The sequence below is a fragment of the Vigna angularis genome, chromosome 1 (genome assembly GCF_016808095.1).
Source record: "Vigna angularis cultivar LongXiaoDou No.4 chromosome 1, ASM1680809v1, whole genome shotgun sequence".
Classification (NCBI taxonomy): Eukaryota; Viridiplantae; Streptophyta; class Magnoliopsida; order Fabales; family Fabaceae; genus Vigna; species Vigna angularis.
Window position 1 is genome coordinate 44,693,122 of NC_068970.1, and position 21,425 is coordinate 44,714,546.

The window sequence follows — 21,425 nt, forward strand, 5'->3', positions numbered from 1 at the left end:
AAAGTTATAATGTTTTGTTGTATTATCTATGGTAAGGTTTGGAACATATATGTGAATGGAATGAGGTGTGTAAGAGTTCTAATGGGGATTCTTAATGGTTGTATCAAAGTGTTGTTAGTATGAATGCAGGGAGCTCAGTCTTTGGGGTTATCTTGACACTCTAATGATCATTCATTCTCAAGTAGAGATGATTGATACATGTGGTGAGAGTAGTAGAAGATCTTAATCTAGGTGCTTAGTATGACCTAAAATGCGATAAAAACTAACCTTTCGAGTATGGTTGGGTGAAACCTATTGACAATGGCTTTGCAAAGCAGTAGAGGCCACCACAAGTGCACAACCCGTCATAACTCGACATTCATACTAAATTTTGGAAAACTAAAAACTAAATATTACACTTTGAATCTATTACTTGAAATAAATAAATTCATCAAATTATTGTTAAAAATAACAGATTAACGCAAAATAATTATAGAATTAGATGACACTCTAGAATTGTACGGTCATTATTAGTATGTTTTCTTACCTAATTTAAATATATTAAAATATTTTGTTTTTCAAACTTATTGTTTAGTTAAGACAATTCAAAAATGTAACATCTCAAAAATATATAGTATTAAAACTACAAAGAAACTATCACATAATTAATAAAATAGATCAGTTAATAACTAGGAGAATACAAAATCATATTACAGTCATTTAAACATAATCATAATCAAACTTCATATACAGATTTACTAAACTCAAACCATATATACAAGATTTGGTGTTTTCAAAACAACCAAATGAATATATAACTACTAAAGAGTTATTACAATAACTACTAAGTTGTTGGGTCATCTACACCTAAGTTTTGCTTCACAATCACTTCATCATCCTCTACTCATGCCCACCAGATGATTATAACCAAAACAATCAGATACAAGAACACACCAACAAGACATATAAACAAAAGGATAAGCTAGTGACAGAAAACAGTTCATATTACATTGTAACATTTCACTCTTGAATCACATTTCGCAATTCAATCATCCTAAACATTCCAAAAACATAGATTGGATTATCAGATTTTATTCATTCCTAAATTAAGCAAAACGGTTCACCTTTTGCTTAGCTCAGCCATTTCACTTATATGTTTGATTGATTAAAAATATCTTTTCTTAGGACAAAATTAGTTAACAATGTTTAACTTAATGCTGTTTATTAATTTTTAAACATATATTCTATGTGAAAAAATCAACATATTTTAATATAAGAAGAGATAAAGATACCAAAAGCACACTAATAAATCAATTTTAATAAAAATTAATTTTACAAACAGCAGAAAACACTGAAGGTAGCTAGATATCTGTTGTTTAATTTTCATTTTGTGTGCATATTTATCAGCTAAAATTTTTAAACGAAAACCTGTTTCAAATTTTTAAAATTATGTTAATCAAGCCATATATAATAATAATAAGAATAGTATATAATAATTGTGGAAAATATATGTATATATATTTATATATGGTGGAGTAAAAAAGAGAGTGAGATTAATTTAAAATTAGTATCCATGAGTGAAAGTAGATGTATATAGAGGATTGGTAATTGAGTAGTGAGTAGTGAGTTTAAGAGAAAGTAGAAGAGAGGAGAGAGAGAAAGAGAAATAGAGAGAGAGAGAGAAAGGGTGGTGGTTTGGATCAAAGATCAATGAAGGGCAGTGGCTGCAGTGAAGCATCATCTGGTGGAGGAAACATGAATGTGAAACCTGCATGGCTAGAGAAGCTTATGGCTGAGACATTCTTTGGCAATTGTGGGGTCCACCAGAATCAAAAGAAGAACGAGAAGAACGTCTTTTGCTTGCACTGTTACCTTAGCATCTGCCCCCACTGTCTCCCTTCTCACCGTTCCCATTCCCTTCTCCAGGTATCAGTTTAACTATCATCGTCATCGTCACAATTTCACTTTCATACCCCACATCTATATATAAATCCGCCATTCTTCTTCTACTTGTTCTTCAATCTTTTTATATCTTTAATCACTTTCTTCCACCAAGTTCTTCCATTTTCAAGACACTCATGTTTGAGGTGATTTGCATGTGCTGCTTTTATGCTTCTTCTGACTTGGATCTTGGTTTGCATGTGCTCTTTTCTTTCATTATCATTATGTTTTTACTGACTTTCACTTTTGGAGAATTTCTCATAGTTTTTCTTTGATTTTTGTAACTTTTCTTTTTGTTATCCCTTGAATAATCAAGATGTCTGTCAGATATTGAAAGTTTTCATATATATTTCACAAGTGAATTTTTAACCAAATTTTCAACCTGTTTGGATGAACTTAAATGGAAAATTTTAACATGAATCTTGTGGGATGTTTGGGAATCGGGAATCCCTTTGCATTACTGCAATAAAGAGTTCATCACTTTCTGAAACATACAATTAGAAAGTAAGATTCTGTGTCAAGTTTGTTTTGTTTTCTATTCTATCTGTCAATGGAATTCACAGTGCGCCTTGCTAGAATCTGTCTGTGCTAGCTTATACTTTGATGTCTTTTGTTTTTCCACTAGAAAACAAGTACATGATTTTTATTTGTTCTTTTCAAAAAAGAAAAAGATAAAAAAAAGAGTTACCAAATTGAAATTGGTCTCAACTTCTTTCATTAATTCTCTCTGTACATTGAACTTTATTTTCTACTTAAAAACCATTGAGTTTTGTTTTTCTAAAAATTGAATGTGTCTCTCTTGTTAACCAACAGTGGTTGTCTCCATGTATTTATTGTTTTCACACATATAAACGTATATATGCATACATTTATACATGGTTTCCCAGAAGGGTTCACTATGTCTTCTTTGATTTTCACTTGTTGGTTTTTGGTTTTTGTCACATAAACGGAAAATCTCTTTTTTATCCATTTTCTCCTGTAAAGGTTCCTCAGCTGTTCCTTTCATTGAAAGCGAAAGCTTTGACCAAGTTGTTCTCAATTCCCCTTATGTCTCTATACTTTATTATTATTATTTATTAACTTTCGCCCAACTTCTTCTAAATTACTAGTATTCACCACACTCTCCCTCAATTCTAATATTCGAATGTTTAATAAGATTTGCTAGGAATGATTATTTGAAGTTTCAACTTTATTTTTAACCACAAATCTTTTACATTGACATTATTTTATATGTTTGAGTTGTTCTGTTTAAACTTTATCATATTAAATATATGTGAGTGATCAGATTCTAAACATGCTGATAGTAAAGTACATTAACATTTTGTTTAAAGAAGAAGAATATAAAAGATAAAAAAGAAGTATTTTTTTTTTCATAAATTAAAACTAATTTATAATATTTTTTAAAATGTTTTTTTTAATTTTATTTATCTTGTAGAAGAGTCTTTTTCACCGTTCAAATTCAAATTCAATTCACACGTACACAAACCCATTATCGTTAGTGAATTAATGTGAATTATTATTTAATAATATGTGTGCATTCATGCATGTTCAAGTTCGTGCGTGTGAGATGCAAAAACTAATGGAGGTTTTTGATGTCATTTTGTATAGGTGAGAAGGTATGTGTACCATGACGTGGTTCGATTGGGTGACCTAGAAAAGCTCGTCGATTGCGCCAATATTCAGGTCGGACAAACGTAACTCTTTTCGAGAAATCACATAACCTTATCTGCCATAAAAAAATAAAAAAAGTTTCACTAATGAGCAAAATTAACTCAGTATCTTGTGTGAAAAGTGAACGATGATGACAGATAATTACAACAATAATTAGAGTGAGTTTAACGCAATAGATGGTTTGAATTGGATGGCAGCCATACACCATTAACGGTGCCAAAGTGATATTCTTAAATCAGAGGCCACAGTCAAGGTCATTTAAAGGCACTGCCAACACTTGCTGCACTTGTGACAGGATTCTTCAGGAGCCCTTTCACTTCTGTTCTCTGTCATGCAAGGTTTTTGTCTCATGTCACTGTTTATCTCTCTTTCTCTCTCTCTTTTTCTCTTTTTCTTCTCTCTCAACTTCTTATTTCTTCTTTGCCTATTGACTCTTACAAACAAATTACTGGTCAACACTTTCTTTAACTAAATACACACTATGCTCATCTAACACGAGCTACCATTTTCTAATCAATTATATAAAGTACAACATCAAACATAGTTGTTGTAAAGAGCACTTTCTTCTTTTAGTCAAACTAATTACTTATGTCCATTGCGAAATTCAGAAAGTATTCTTTGCATACACTATTCTCTTTTTCAAGTTCATGACATTTTTCTGTACCCAACATCAATTTATCAAAACCAAGATAAAAGAAAAGGTATTTTTTCTTTGGAGATAGATTACATTTATAATTTTTAGTTGTAGTCTTAAAATTATACATACTAATTACTCTTTTGTTACTTTTTTAAATGATAAGACCTTTTAAGAAAAAAAAAAGTGAAGTAGAAAGAAGTAGAATGAATGAAAAAAAGTGAATCAAATTTTATAGGGTTTGAGTGGAAGGTTTATGGAAGAGGTGGAACAAACAGAAGTGTGAGTGTATATATTATGATGACACATAAGGTCCTACTAATATTTTTATATAATCCATAACAAGATGGTATATATGACATTTTCTTAATGGATCCCACAATTTTTACACTTTTCCACATATATAATGATGTCAGTTCAAGAGATTTTTTTCTATGTAGGTCTCACCAAACTTTCTTTTTCTTTTTTCACTTTTTTCTTCCTAAACTTTTTAGTTATTCCTAAAGGTATATCTTTCTCAGAAACTTTTTCTTACAAACAATGAAAAATGATTATAGTATGATGAGAATGAGAAAAAGAAAAAGATATTTTTTCAAAGAAAGTAAAATAATAAATAATTATTTTTAACTTTTAATGGTATCATCTTAATGATTTTATCATATAGAATAAAAAAAACAAGACCAACTAAGAATAGTATATTGTTGTCTTGAAAACTTGAAATGTGACTGGAAGGAAAGAAATAAACAATGTTACTAGATGCAGCAGCTTTAATTTTATGTTTCTGGTGTTGAGTCTAAAACCATAGTTGAACAAGATACATTTGTGAAGATGAAAAACAAGGTTGTAGCCGGCCCACAAAAAAATAATTGTATGTAATTGCAGCAGGTTGATCACATGGTATGTGATGTGAGGGTTTGGGTGTGAAGCATTATTGAATCTGATCTTACATTTTTGCAGTTTGAGGGTCTAAGTGTTGATTGCTATACCCAATTTGTCCCCACTTCCTCTGAGGCTACCACTAGCATGGCCAACAACAACAACAAGCAGAACACAAATGGCTTCTTCATCTCTCTTGGAAGCAGAAGAAAGGGGGCTCCCCATAGAGCTCCTCTTTCCTAGCCAAAAATAATGGCTACATTAATTGACATTCAATTCTGAACAAATAAATGGGTCTCAGTTTTTCTTAGCATCCTTTCTGTTGTTTGCTTATGTGTTTGAGTTATGAACCGCACCTGCATTTGATTTGTAGATTCTTTTCATTGCCATCTCAGGTGGTGGTTATTCAAGCCACTAATTTTGTGTTTAGGATGGAATGAAATGTACTCATTTTTATTGCCTGCTGTTTATCAAATACAATGTTCTATGAACTAAGTCTTGTTTCTCACACTTCATCAGGATCATCCTTTCTCTTTTCTTTCTACAAAAATTTCAATAAAAAATAAGAAAATAACTTTAACTAAAAATATAAGCAAAATTTAACTTTATATCGGAAGACTAACTTGTGTTCTAAGAATACTGTCTAAAGTATATGATAACTACACCTTTGGAAACATTTTGTAACTCTTTATAGATTCTTAGATGAAGATGAAGAAGGTTCTGATATAATCTATTAGGGAATATATGTTGGATGAAGGATGTATCAATCCATAGACCAATTTCGTTTTAAACGGGTTTTATAAAATTTAGAAAAGATTTGTTAAGTCACTACTTGATGGTTCTATAATTTCACTTATGTTCATTTGTAGTAGCCTTTTACTATTACTAGACTATATCATTTACCATTGATATATGTAGTTACAGTGGGACCAAATACATACAAGTGTATAAATTTAGTTAATACTTATAAAAGATGTTTTAACTTATTTTTCTGTTACACATGTTTCACAAATAAGATTGTCTTTTGAATGATATAACCGACCTATTATGAGGTTATGTTTTTTCAATTTTGAGAGTATTCTTCAATTGGTATGACCACACTTTTTATGTAGACCTAATGATCTTCCTTGACAGGCACGAGGCATGAGACATTTTGAGGTAAGAACTATCTCATGAAAATTATCTTGCTACTGGTAGTAAATAATTAAGTTTCATTTTAGTTTTTACTATGCGTTAATATTTGTTGAACATAACATCACAACCAATGTCAAGCAATTATTTATGCTAAGTAGATCGTATTTCAAACTTTATTATTGTTGTCACTCACAAAAAAAAAAACTATTTTAGATTTATGCACCAATACAATATTATGTCTTTAACATTAGTATGTATTTTTTGTTCCTTTTTAAGAACACCACGGTGCATGTTTTGCATTAGTAAGAAACTTTTTTTCTTTGTACCAAATTACAATTTTATTATGGGGTATTTCTTACTAGATGGTCAGGCATTTTCCATTATAAACAATTGACATAGTAATTTGCTTAGGGAAGGTTTTTTAGCCAGTGCACTACCTACTATCTAATTAACATCTTCTACTTAATGACACTTCAAGACTTTCGATTTTCAAAATCACTTCCACTTTTAGCTTTATGAAAGATGTGTTTTAATTTTAAAATTTTGTTTAAGAATCTTATTCTCTTCACATAGTGTTTCACATAGTGCTTAAGCTCAAGCTTCTTAGTCACAATTGTAAATTCCTTTTTAAGGCCTCAAAAGGTTGGGAAGTACTAGAGATATTTTCGTCATATGATTGTGTAACATATCATTACTGTCATCATAAGATTGTTATGATGATGTGTAGACGTGAGACCAACATGAGATTTTTCCTCTTTATTGTTCCTTGTCCTACTTTTGACACACTAACGTATAATGTCCAAATTTCTTGCAGTCATAACATATACACTTTTCATTATGTTCTTTCGATTCCTTTGGATTGAACCTTTTCCATTTTGTGAATCTCCATACTTTTTGAGCATCTTCTTGAACATGTACATCTGAAAGGAAAAGTTTTCGTAGGGGATATGATAAATTGTTGATGACACATACATATATTTATAGTTTTGTTGTATAATAATTGAATTTTTCATATGTTTATTTTTAATTTTTACATAATTTTTTTTCAATAGTAATAATAAATTAGGTTCATTGTATATATTTGTTTTAATTTTATATTTTTAACTTTACTCACTATTTTGGTCATATTTTTAACATTGAATTCTAAGTTTCAAAAGATTCAAAATGGATACATGGTTTGCTGGATTTGTAATTCTTTGCTATTTTCTATGATATTTTGAAATTGGGACAAATTGGTTGAAATTGTGAAAAAAAACATGCATATTACATTTCCATTTGTTTTTAAAGCCTATATAAGGCCTAAATGTGCTCAAAACAAAGAAATAAATGCCAAATATTAGAGCTTTAATTTTCCTTTTTTTTTTCCTCTTTTATTCTTTTTCCTCTCGTTTTTGTTGTTGTTTTTTGATATTCTCCTATTCTCTAAGTTTTATATTCTTCATGATGGATAAATAAATCTGAGATCAATTCATGGAATATAATATATATCAAATAAGTTGAATTGAGTTTTTACCAATTATTTTTTGCTTTGAGTTTGTTTTTCTCTTCTTTAATTTTTAATGTATCTCTTTGTGATATCAATTAGGTTTCTTTAAATATGAATTGCATTTAAGGATATTAAAATTTGATTGGTATAATCCATTAATTCATTAATTGAATTAGTTAATCGTTTAAACTTAAATTGGAATATTTAAAGAACTATGATAAAAATGATTGTTTAGTTCATGAATATGTGGATTAATCCGCTTTCAACTTCTTAATTTTCACATTTGATTTTTATTTTGTTTTCTTCAACTTTTATGTTTCCAATAGCCGAATCCTCAATTTAATATGTACAAGAAGAATATTGGAGATTAAATATATAATCAACATGCATCTTTTTAGAATTGACCTATGTTGCGCTTTATTATGTAAAAATTAAAAAAATCTTATTACCTTTGATTTCATTAATGACAAGTGAAAATCAGTTATTTGTAGAGCTTAAGAAGGCACCATCTTCTTTTGTTACACTACAAAAATTCATGTTAAATGTGACGGTTTTAATATAACAATTTTTAAAAATTGTCACTTTTTACAATATACATAATAATTATAAAATTGTCATATTTTTCATGTAAATTATGGTATTTATAATTGTTAATCTCTTAATTATCATACTATTATAAAAAATTAGGACATTGTAAAGTGTCAAAACGTTATTTTTTCTCCCTGGACTATACTTTTATTTCTCAATTTCCTCTAATTTTTATTTTCCCAAACTCAATCACTCCTTCCCCACAAAGTCAATCGTTCCCTATCATTTCTCTCCCTCAAACTTTCAAAACCTTCATACTTTCAGAATCCTTAAATTCTTTTAGTCTCACATTCCTTCCACCAAACCCTTCAATCCTCTTCCGTGTATCCAAACATGTTTCCCTACACTCTCCCCTTCTACTTTCGTCAGCTTCTTCCACCCTTCCATAAACGCGCTCAAAATCATTTTCCTGTTTCGCAATGCCATCATTTCCAGCGTTTTGGAAGGGTTTTCCGATGTTGTCACAGGGAAAATAAGTTACAAGCGTGATCAATTTTATCGTAGTGTTTGGAATCCCTTTGGAAGAGAATGATCTAGTTATCTAAATATTTATATTAATAATTAATTCATAGGTAAAATTTGTTTGTAAATTAGAATTTGTATTATTAATGAATATTTTGTGAAAAAAGGTATTTGATAGTCAATACCTTTAATAAATTTTGTCGGTAATTAATAATTTTTAGGTTTAATAGGTTCGGAGGTCCTTATATTTGTGGGTTCGTTTCAATTGGGTCCTCCAATTTTGAAAGTGATCAATTTGGTCCCTAATTTAACAAAATTGAGTCAATAATACCCTTTCCGTTAAATATAATGGACGGCGTTAACTTTTTAAACATGTGGCATGTTGAGGCATCCTTTTATTTGCAGGTGGCACAGTTTTATTTGAAGGATGCTTCAACATACCACATGTTTAAAAAGTTAATGACGTCCATTGCATTTAACGGAAAGGGTATTATTGACTCAATTTTGTTAAATTAGGGACCAAATTGATCACTTTCAAAATTGGAGGACCCAATTGAAACGAACCCACAAATATAGGGACCTCCGAACCTATTAAACCTAATTTTTATTACCAACATATTATTTCGTTGAAAAATTTGTCAATAAAAACTGCAGCAAATTTCATATCAAGTTTCTATATGTTAAAGGAAGATGAATGAGAAGAAGAGAAGGAGAAGAATGAAAAAAAGGAGAAAGAGGAGGATGAGACATAGTAGTGATAAAGTTGTGGTAGTGGCGGAGGTGCATTGGCGATGGTGGTGACCATGGTAATGGTCAGAGTTGGAGAAGAAGGAGGAGAAAGAAAGAGAAACAAAAAAGTAGAGCATGAGTAGGAGAAGCCAAAGGCAACGATAGCAGACATGGCAATGATGACACTAGAGGTGTAATGATGAAGAAAAGAAGAGAAAGAGAAGTAAGAAGAAAAAGAGGAAGAAGAAAAAAATGAAAAAGAACAAAAGAGAAGGAGAAAAAAGAAGGTATAATCACGACAAATACCAATGGATTTTACCAGTAATTTGTTAATAATTACCAACATATATTTACTAACAAATTTTGCTATCTATCAATAAAATTTATCGATGATCATTTTATTGAAATATTTTTTATCGTTGATAATTTGTTTGTAAATTCAAATTATCAACAGATATTTGCTATTGCCGATGGATTATATTCATTAGTAATATGTAATTTTCTTGTAGTGTTTTAGTACTCAGTGTTGAGTAAAGACTAAAGTTGTTGTTTTGAGAAATTAAAAAGCTTGGATTTTCCAATCACGAGATAAGGAAAGAGATCTCGCAAGTATGGGGATGGAAATTGGAGAGTGTTTTTCTCATTCAATTTATACTCACTTTCAATGCTACATTTTTCTCTTTTATTTTTTCTATGCGATTTTGCTCCAAAGTTCCTCAACACTTCAAACCAATACCTCAATGGTTTCTCTCATGGTAAGTCTTTCACTCTCGGATTTTCACTATTTTAATTTGCACCTTTCAATAATTTCCTCCGATTTTTAAATTTCACACAATCCTGTTACCATTCTTCCTAAGGTTTTTAGTTTCACTTGTGCCTTTAAACCCTAATTTTTGTTCTAGCATGCTATGGAAAATCCAGAGTTGGCTCACCTCGAGCCTTTGTGATCTATGTTGAACAATCTCATGCAAGCAATATATGTGTTTTTTTTTTTATATTTTTGGTGTTATTTTTTGTTGTTCTTGAAATGTTATATGTTTTTGGTGATTTTGCATGTGCTTAAACAGTTGAAGACTTTGTTTACATTTACATGGCCAGATTTGATGCTTTAGATAAAGAAATTGCAGCTCTGCAGATGTAATTAAAGAACCAAGATATTTGAGGGGGAGCATCTAATAAAGAGCAAGATGAAGAAGAGGAAGATTCTGAATGCTTCTATTATTATCTCATTTTTTTAACTACTGTGATTTGTTTTAAGTTGCTAGTTTGTTGAACAATTACTTTTAGTTTCACGCTGGATAACTGTATTGGACATGTGTGTCCTAAACCTCTAATGTTAGTCTATTCATATGTTTAGGATCTACATAACTATCATCCATAGTATAACATTCTCTTGCCCTATTTTTTGTAATGTCCAAGGGGGAGAAAAAAAGTGTTTAATGATGCAGGAATAGAAAGAACATATGATGGAATTGGTCGTCATAAAAAACAGGAGAGATTGTTGAGAGGGGAGTCTCTCAAGCTCGTACAGCTAGAAAAAGGTGTGATAAAGTTTATGTTTTTTTATGATGAATTTGTTAATGTTCTTTTCTAAATGAATAGATTGTTAGATTAAGTTAGATCCCATATAAATTTCATGTAAAATAGGCTTTTGACCTATTAGAAGGGTTAATCTAGGCTTAGGATCAAAATTGCACATGTTTGGGCCTGTGTCACTTTTTTAATCGATTAAGTGTATTCCTTAATCAATTAAAGTTGTGAACAAATTTTAATCAATTATGATAATAACATAATTGATTAAAATATGGCTGAAGCACATCAGACATTTGCTCTCTGTTTTAATCGATTAAGATAAGGACCTAATTGATTAATCGATTATGAAAATAACATAATTGATTAAATATACCAATTTTGTACCCAGGCTATATATATGTTTTCTAATTCTTTTTCAGGTACGAAAACATTCTGATATTGATCAAACTAAAACAAGAACACATTATGAGTTGTCTTAGAGCAATCTTGGAGGCATCAACCATTGTTTTAAAGAAATTAAAAGGTCTCTAAGGGTCCAACGGAAAAAGAGTGATCAACCAAAAGATCTGCATTGTCTTTCTTTGTGAAATCTGCACTTATGGTGCACCAAGTTCTATATTCCTTGTGTATTCTTTGTATTAGTCTTAGTTGGGTAGGCAAGACTCCTAAAGAGTGTATGTATAGCCTCTTTAGGTTGACATTTTTGTGTATTTGAGTGTGGTGAGAATATATTGAGTAAATATTGTATTCTTGACTTTCAAAGATTAGTGAATTCCCTCCAACTTAGGTTGCTAGAGGATGACTTGATGTAGACTTGCTTGGAGTCAAACTATTATAAATCTTGTTGTGTTCTTTTGCTTTTCTCTTGTCTATTTCTTTGATGGTTAAAAATCTTTTGAAAACAATACCAAACTCCAATAGTTTTTAAAGAACGTTAAAATTTGTTATCTATTTTCCTTTTAACGAATTTTTAATTTTATATTATTTTTAGATGTAAAGAAATTATTTATTTTACTATTATTAATACTTACAAAAATAAATTATGAAATTAGTACTTAAAATAAACAAGGTTTAATAGCCTATTTTGTCCCCAGTTTCGTTGAATAATGTCAATTCAGTTTCCTGTTTTAAAAGTGTTTGAAATGTGTCCTCACTTATTAAATTTTGCGTCAAATTCGTCCCTTCCGTTAAATATAACCAAACAGAGTTAATGAGGGTGATGATCTGGCAATAGTTAGTAGTAGCGTGTCATTATTTAGTTGTGTGTGTGCTAACGTGTTAGATCAACTTTGACTCAGATGAACGTGGCCAATGAGACCTTGTCAAGTATCAGAACTTTTCCCACCCAAAATTAGGGTTTTAGACTGGGAAAAAGGAAGCTCTTGCGCCTAGAACTCGATTTTGCGAATTAGTGATTGGTCCATGCGCCGTGACGAACAAAGATGGTTGCTGGTGGTGCGTGGAGGAAAACTCGCGATTTGGCCATGGAGGTTTCGAATAGCTTCACGCGATTAGGGTTCATCACAACTTTGGGGGTTGATTTCTGCATATGGTTTTTTGCAGGTTGAAGAAGAAACTCGCGCGAGGAGATTGCGAGTTCGCAAGCTCTCTGTTGATGATAGTGGAGGATTCTTGCGGTGGTGGTCATGGAAGCGCGGCATGGATATCGCGAGGCATGGATGAGAAGATGCTCGCGCAGCGGAGGCTCGCGGTTGCTTAAGGGTTTCTGCATTCTCTGAATTTCCAGATTCGTGATGAAGAAGATGAATGCTAGAGCGAATCTTGCGGAGTTGCTATTAGTGTTTTTTTGCGATTGGGCCTGGCTAGCAGAGGGATGGTTGAGAAGCTGCCATGGTTGTGCGATGACTTTTGGATTTTTTTGTTTTAAGGTATCGGGATTGGTTAGCAAGAAGGTGGAGGCTCGCGGCTTTGGTGATTGCAGAGCATTGTGATTTGGGGTTGAAGATGAAGGCTCGTGTTATTTCGTGGTTTAGTATTGCAGGGTTAGGTTGCTACAAGGGAGGCGCTGCTGGGTGGTGTTTGGGGTTTCCATGGAGGTTTCTGGCGTGGTGGAAGGTTGTGTGAGAAGATGAACCTATGGTGGCAACTAAGGTGAAGACGAACAGGGTTGGTGGTGGCGTTGATGGTGTCCTCACGACAACTTCACGGTTGCGACGCGGAGGCAAGGTTGGTTGGGAAGTGGTGGCGGCTAGGGTTTAAGGGGCATCACAAGGGTTTTTGTCTAGGGGGAAATTAGGGTTTCTGTGGAGAAGGCAAAATTGTCGTGGCATGAGGGATTAATTAACACGTCAGGACACACACAACTAAATAATGACACGTTACCACTAACTGTTGCCATATCATCACCCTATTAACTCCGTTTGGTTATATTTAACGGAAGGGATGAATTTGACGCAAAATTTAATAAGTCAGGACACATTTCAAACACTTTTAAAACAGGAGACTGAATTAACATTATTCAACGAAACTGAGGACAAAATAGGCTATTAAACCAATAAACAAATACAAAAAATAAAATATTTTGTGTATTCATCTTTATATTAATTAATTATAAAAATAAAATAGTTTATGCATATATTTAGCATTTCTACACAATAAATTCTATTGAATAACATCGTCAAAACATCAAAGTTAATAAATTTTTACATAAACTATTTCAAAAATTAAAAATATTCTTCAAAATATACCAAACAAATCACAATCATTTCCAAAATGACATCAACAACGAACTTGGTGGTAATACTAGAAAGATGGAAATAAATTGGTGTTAGCTATGAAAGTTGGTCATCTACAATAGCTAGAATGCCAAATGGTTCAAACTACTTTTAGAGGTGGTAAAAAGGGTCGAGCCAAAATATGTGAGCCAAGACAACTTATTCAACCTGTCAACCTAGTATAATTCGTTCTAACTAGCCCAACTAGTCCGACACGACCTGATCTACCTATCTCAACATGCAGCTCGTGATTTGCATGGTATTTTAAGTTTGTTCATCAACATCAACAGCTCATGGTTTGTATGTCAATCCGGCACAACTTGTCCTGTCCTCCACTTTTCCATCTTCATCAACATCATCATCTAAATCATTGAACAAATGCTTCCAGGTGAAGGTACAAATTATTGATTCAACATTTTTTGACAATACAAGATGTGTGTTAAGATACTGCAAGTTGTTTAGGAATATGGCCATAATTCTCCACAAGAGTAAGGCATTTCTCCTATCTAGAGCTAGCATTATTGAGTGAGTTATCTCAAAGTCATCATATGCCATCAGAATATACCATCCACTTTGATTTGTGTTGTCATAATTGAATTGTCTTGCTTTATTTATCATTGTTGTTGCTTAACCAGTTCAAATGCACTTAAACTGCTAAAATAATTTGATGATATGTCTAAGAATGAATAATTCTTTGATTTTGTGCAGGTCAAGAAACCTGGACTAGATATGGAAACAATTCAAAGTGAATTAGATTTGCTATATAGGCAACGTTACAAGGAGTAACCATTCCAAAGGTTTATGAATGTTATTGGCATCAATCTGACAGCTCTACATCCCGTCTAGTAGTCTACCAACCTGTATGGCAACCCCTAGCAACCTAGCAGTCTACTTGACAACCCGACAACCCGCCTAGTAGCCTGCATAGAAGCTCGACGGACTAGCCCAATAGCTCGACACTCCAGCCCAACAGCTTAGCGGGCTAGGTTGTAAAAGTCAACCTGTTATTAGGTGGCGAACTAGCCCAGCCTAACTCATTTTTTGAAGATCAAAGTCGGGTTAGACTCGAATAGGGTGGACTGAGCGTTTTGCCACCCCTAACTACTTCTATCAAAAGCTCCATTTTCACACTCCTTCTTCTCGGTCTCTTTGTGATAGACTTCTTTAATCAAGTAGTCGATCATCCCTTGATAATACTCAAGAACAATTAGAAACAATGAATAACTCTCGTGTTATTGAACAATCAAAGAATTCAATGTACAATGGGTTCTCTCAAGGAAGCCTGAACCTTCCTCCACTAGACAAAGTTCTAGTACAATTCAAAGAATACATAATTGATCCCTTTCTCCTCTCAACTAACATGTATTTATACTCTCCCCTTTTCCCTCCTAACTCACAACTAACTAATATCAACTAATTGATATCCTATTGTTTCCCACCTTCCTTACTCTATCTACTTCCCTCCTCTCTTATTCTTTTTTTTGTACACCTTTAATTCTCTAAAAATACCCTCCTCCTCAACTACAACCTTGTCCTCAAGGTTGAAATCTAGAAATTGTTGCTTGATATACATCTCATCTTCCCAAGTAGCACCTTCTATTCCTCCCTCCTACCACTATCTCAAAATTTGTGATATCTCCTTGCCTTGTTGCTATCTCTTTCTTCATTGCAGTACTTTTAAAGGCCTGTATAATGGTCCATCCACCTGTAATCCCACTAGTAAATTGCCTTCCACTTGATGATTCCTCACTGTTATCTTCAATTGCGAGACATGGAACACCGGATGAATCCAGGCAATTGTAGGTAATTGCAGTTTAAAAGCTAAAAATTCCACTTCCTTTTCTATTTAAAAGGGTCCATAATACCTAGCAGAAAACTTGGGATGCAACCTGGTAGGCATAGAAACCTGCCTATGTGGTCGAATCTTGAGGAAAACCCAATCCCCCTCCTTAATTCTGGACTCCTTCCTCCTTTTGTTCGCATACTGTTTCATCTGATCCTGCGCTCGATTTAAATGATGTCGTAGTTGATTCAATGCTTCGTCTCTAGTCCGGAGATCCTGTGCCACCGCCTCCACTATTGTTTCCTCGGGAATGAACCTGGTTAGGGTGGGAGGCAACCTCCCATAAACAGCCTCAAATGGAGTGCATTTCGAAGCTCCTTGATAACTGGTATTATACCAGTATTCTACCCATGGCAGCACTGCATTCTGGTTCTGAACAAAAGCACCTCAAGTAAGTCTCTAGAATTCAATTCAATACCTCTATTTGACCATCCGTTTTAGGGTGGTATGCGGTACTCATTCTAAGCTGAGTCCCCTTCATTCTAAATATCTCCTGCTAGAATATGCTAAGGAAGGTGGGATCCTTGTCACTCACTATTGAAAGAAGTATCCCGTGCAACCTAACCACTTCTTTCACGAATATCTCAAATATCATCTTGGTTGTATACGGATGTTTTATGGGTATGAAATACCCATACTTACTCAACCTATCCACCACCACCAAAATCGTTTCATATCCTTGAGATTTAGGTAATTTGACCACGAAATCCATACTTACACTTCTTCCCATGTAGCCTTGGGAATTAGTAAAGGTTGGAGGAGTCCTTGCGGAGATGAAGCCAGGTACTTATGTTGTTGGCATATTAGACAAGCAACCACGTACTCTGTCACCATCTTCTTCATACCCACCCAATGGAAAACTTGGGCAACCCTTCTATATGTTCGGTACACTCCAGAATGCCCCCCTGTTGATGTGTTGTGAAACTCTGCCAAGATTTTCGGTATCCATTTCGATTTAGCTGAAAGAAACAACTTCCCCTTAAAATGTAACCGCCCATTCTCTAACGTGTAAGAAGTATGGGAGTTGGGATCAGCTTCTACTTCCCATATAATCTTCTTTAAAGCCTCATCTCTCTCTACTTCATCCACCACTTAATGAAAATCTAGCCAATAGGGCCTGGTTATCAATTGTAGAGTTTTTTCTTCCTCTTCCCCTTCATCGGCTTTTCGGGACATCTCATCAACTACTCGATTAGAAGCTTCGGTCCTATAATAGATGTCAAATTCGTACCCCATTAATTTGGCAGCCAATTTGTTGGTTTTGTGTGGTTATACGCTGCTCCTACAAGTATTTTAAGCTCTTCTGGTTCGTATAAACACTAAATCGTTGACCCAACAAATATGGACGCCAGTATTAAATAGCCAACACCAATGTCATTAATTCTTTCTCATAAACTGATTTCCTAAGTGAAGATCCTGACAAAGCTTTGCTATAGTAAGCAATTGGTTTCTTACCCTGTGTCAACACAACCCCTAATTCCTTCCCCGAAGCGTCGCACTCTACTTGGAACGTTTTGGAAAAATCTGGTAATGCCAACACAGGGGCAGTGGTCACTGCCCTCTTGAGCGTCCGCATTGCCTTTGCTCCCTTTGGTGACCACTCAAACTTTCCTTTCTTCAGGAGATTAGTGAGGGGCCTTGCTATCTTTCCATAGTCCTAGATAAACCTCTTGTAGTATCCCGTCAACCCCAAAAAAACCCTTAGTTCTTTAATGATGCTGGGTTCATGCCACTCCATTACTAACGCCACCTTCTCTTCGTCCATTTCAACCCCCATTTCAAATATCCTATGCCTCAAGTATCGAATCTGTTTCCTATTGTTGAAATATAATGTATTTTCTAATGGGTTTTTTAGAGTGGGCTTTTTAGGAGCCTTATGTTTTTCCTTTTTTATGTTGATCTACTATCCCTTAAATAGGATAGTATAGGGTAAGAAGACAATAATAATAAAATATTTTTAGTTTCTCTCTCAATTATAAGTTGGTATCAAGATCCAGTTAGGTTTAGTTGTCCGCTGCCGCTGTCTACTGTCGTTATCTACTGTTGTCTAGTGTCGCCATTGTTGTCCATTGTCTGTCGCTGTTGTCCAATGTCGTTGTCTGCCGTCATCGCCGCCATCGCAGCTTTTCCGCTAGCGAAGTCAAGGGTTAGGTGCGCCTCGACGAGCGCGACCCATCCCTGTTGGTCGTCGCTTTATTCTTCTCTCGACGCACCGTCACACGCCGCTTCTTTCCGGCCAGTCTCGGGTGCGTGGGCTTCACGTGTCGCCTTTCCCGTGCCAGAACATCACCACACCACTGCCGGTCGTTTTGCCTCAGTCTCCTGAGTGTGTTGTGGTCATTGTTTTGTTGTTCCTTTGACAGTAGCTCTGATCTAGGGTTTCTTCCCTCAAATCAGTTTTTCCCTCTTCTTATTGGCTTTAGAATGACTTCTGGTTTTGGAACACCTTCTCTATCTACTACCCCTACCATTACTTCTGTAAAACTCAATTGGAAAAACTATCTATCTTGGTCTTCTTTCGTGGAGTTATGGTTTCTTGGTCAAGGATACCATGATCATCTTGAACAAGATATTTCCACCATACTCGATGAAGAGAAATCTCAATGGCAGAAACTTGACTTTTAATTATGTGTTGTCATTTGGCAATCGGTTGAACAAGAGGTCTTAAAAATTTTGAGACCTTACAAAACGTGCTCCTCTTTTTGGAAAAAAGCACAGGATATCTTGAGTCATCCCTCTCATCTCTGCACGAAACTCTTTCGTCGTTGTTTCAAGGGTATCGAATCTTCCCTCCAACAGGTTCACCTTGCCTTCCATCGCACTCGCTCTACTGACGTTTGGGATCCGGCAGGTTGGACCAAACTTGATAAACTTCTTTAATCAAGAAGTTATCCTCCCTCAATAATAGTCAAGAACAATTAAAAACAATGAATAACTCTCGTGTTATTGAATCAATCAAAGAATTCAATGTACAATGGGTTCTCTCAAGGAAGCCTGAACCTTCCTCCACTAGACAAAGTTTCAATACAATTCAAAGAATACAGAATCAATCCCCTTCTCCTCTCAACTAACTTCTATTTATACTCTCCCCTTTTCCCTCCTAACTCACAACTAACTGATATCAACTAACTCACAACTAACTGATATCAACTAACTGATATCAACTATTTCCCGCCTTCCTTACTCTATCTCCTTCCCTCCTTTCTTATTCTTTCTTTTGTACACCTTTAATTCTCTAACACTTTAGAAGCTAAATATTCGATTTCAAATTTAGCATATATGTTCAACTGCAAATTTTCAACAACATTTGCATTGGTTAACTATATATTCACAATTTATTATGCAGAAAAACTAAGTGATTAGCCTAATGGTACTAGAAAACCTGTGTGGCAGGGCCTATGTCCAGTGGCACAACTGAGCCAGGCTTAACCACAACTTCTTCAAATTCATAACTGCTAAGCCTTATGCTCTCTATTTCTTCCACTGGCCACTGAAGCAAATGGGCTCTAGTTTTATTGTCAAAAACCATTGTTCCTGGAATACTCTGATTTCCACAGGAAAATACCACATGCAGTGCTTGTGGTAAACTCAAGCACCCAACCCCACTATTTCAAGCACTGATATTTAGAAGGCTACCAAATATAAGAATAAAGTAACCTGATCGACCAATCCACATCTACCAAAATGTTTGCAACGCAAATACCACAAACAAAATAAATAAATCAAGAGTTTGTTAGTATTGTAACCCTGCCTTCCTAATCTCTGCAATCTGCATTAGTGCTATTCGGAGAACCCGAGTGATCAAACATCATGACAGAACAGTCTTATTCTGAGAACAACCTAATACAATTATTAATTCTTTTTCAACACATCAAAAACTCAAATTTATTACCCCACCTCTTTATTGCAATGGACACTGTTATTCTTTCTTCCACTTAGTTCTTAATTTCCATTTTAGTATAACCCACAGCATAAAATCAACAATAATATTACATTAATTAGAACAAAACCCATTTTACTTCTTTCTGATTGAGATTAAAACTTTATCGTTATAATATACAGTAAAAAAATACATCAGAGTTATGATATACAACTAATGACAGATAGATACCAAGTTTATATACCAAGATTACCAAAAAAACTGATGCGATATTTACCATATTCAGAAAGCTAACCTCCAAGAGCTTGGATTGACCTTTCTGATCCCAGTAATTTGAGATCAAGTTGATCAGTACCAAAAACTTCACCAGATGCAAAATAAAAAGAAGCCAAAAACAATTAAGTCAAAAAGACAAAAAGCTAGAAATCATGTGTATCTGGAATGAATAGGAAGCGAAAAAGACCACACAGAGAAAACCATTAAAAACATACCACCAAAATATTCTTCGAGCAATCCCAAAATCATTAGAAACATACCACTAAAATATTACCAATAGTATCAAAGTTGTACCTATAATAAAAAACTTAGTGTTCAGTTGTACCTTAGTGTTCAGTTCAAGATTAAATAAATGAAGAAAGAAACCACTAAAGCTGACTAACTAATAAAGAAAACCATTCAAAGGTTCCAAAGTTCATTGAAGAACTTTCATATCAAAAGGCAATTGTCTTGTCATTTTATAATACATGTGTAACTATAATGAATAAGCTACACTAAATAACTTATTCAGAAATCACAAACTTAGGGCTCTATTTTAGAAACTGTCATCACTATACCTTCAAGATAAAATCATCCGATTTCTATAACATGTGTTAGGTTCAAATCAGAGCGCGTTTGGTTAATGCATGATAAAATAATCCAAAAAAGTCCTTCAGAGTGAAGGAAAGTTCACCGGAAAAAATAATATATAACATAATAAAATCTAACCATCTGCGTAACACTATCATCGACGTGAACGAAATGTGCCTGAGAAGTGATTAAAATTGTGAGACAAAAGTAAGCCTACAAGAGTACAATAAAGGAAAATGTTTTTTTAACAATTTTTTTGACAATTTTTTTTTACGATAGAGTAACCTGTGATTCATCCGTTTTAAATATACCCGTTAATAAAATAGTACAAATAATCTATTATTAAAAATTTGTAAAAAAAAATTAGTAACATATACTAGTCCATATAAAAAAAAGCACGAAAAAAAAAGTATAAGGAGAGACAGATGTATATTCACATAGATATGAAACTCTTGACAACTGAGTAAATAGGATTGTTCTGCAAAGGATTAGAAATGTCGGCGAGAGAAAGTTACACAAAAATGAAATACAATTAAATCACAACTGAAAACGAAAATCAAAGCAAAAGCGAGAAAACCTACCTATGAAAATGGCAGAATCTCTGAAATGCCAGTACACGAGAACCTGTAAAAAACGAAAATAGCAATTAATAATCAAATGCCAGAACCATTTTGATAACCTGTGAAAATCGCAACAATGACAGAGAATATGAGAGGGTGACAGAGAGCAAAAAGAGAAAATGGGAGTGAAAACAAGAAACCTAAAGGAGAGTGAACCACTGAGATCGAAATTCAAACCTATGAAGATTGTTGCCAGGAGCGAGAGAAGAGAATGCGTGTGAACTAAATGGAGAAGAGAAAGGACACTGTTTGACTATTGAGAATGAGAGGAAGAAGTTCTATAATTTGAGAAAGTGGAACTAACCGCCAATTATTTTAATTTATTATAAAATTACTTTCATATTTTTAAAATAATAATTATGATAAAAACAAAAAACATTTTATATAATTCATAACAATTCTTAATTTAATCAAAAATCAAGAACTATTATAAATATAATTACTTTAGAATAATTTTATATAACAAGA

The 21,425-nt window shown here is 33.6% G+C and overlaps 1 protein-coding gene and 1 long non-coding RNA gene across 3 annotated transcripts; one reads left to right on the forward strand and one right to left on the reverse strand.

The window, feature by feature from the left end:
* Positions 1-1,589: 1,589 nt before the first annotated feature.
* On the forward strand, positions 1,590-5,611 carry LOC108347855 (protein RGF1 INDUCIBLE TRANSCRIPTION FACTOR 1). The gene is made up of 4 exons (XM_017587299.2): positions 1,590-1,905; positions 3,529-3,603; positions 3,789-3,929; positions 5,183-5,611. The coding sequence occupies exons 1-4, from the start codon at positions 1,690-1,692 to the stop codon at positions 5,342-5,344; spliced, it is 594 nt and encodes a 197-aa protein (XP_017442788.1). The 5' UTR covers positions 1,590-1,689; the 3' UTR covers positions 5,345-5,611.
* Positions 5,525-21,211, reverse strand: LOC108347856 (uncharacterized). 2 transcript variants are annotated; one of them, XR_008247156.1, is made up of 4 exons: positions 21,135-21,211; positions 20,919-20,961; positions 19,769-19,852; positions 5,525-5,642 (listed from the first exon to the last, which is right to left on the reverse strand). It is a non-coding gene; the product is annotated as an uncharacterized LOC108347856 (long non-coding RNA). The 2 variants fall into 2 exon arrangements; XR_001833925.1 differs by lacking the exon at positions 5,525-5,642 and adding an exon at positions 13,795-14,130.
* Between the last annotated feature and the right edge of the window lie 214 nt (positions 21,212-21,425).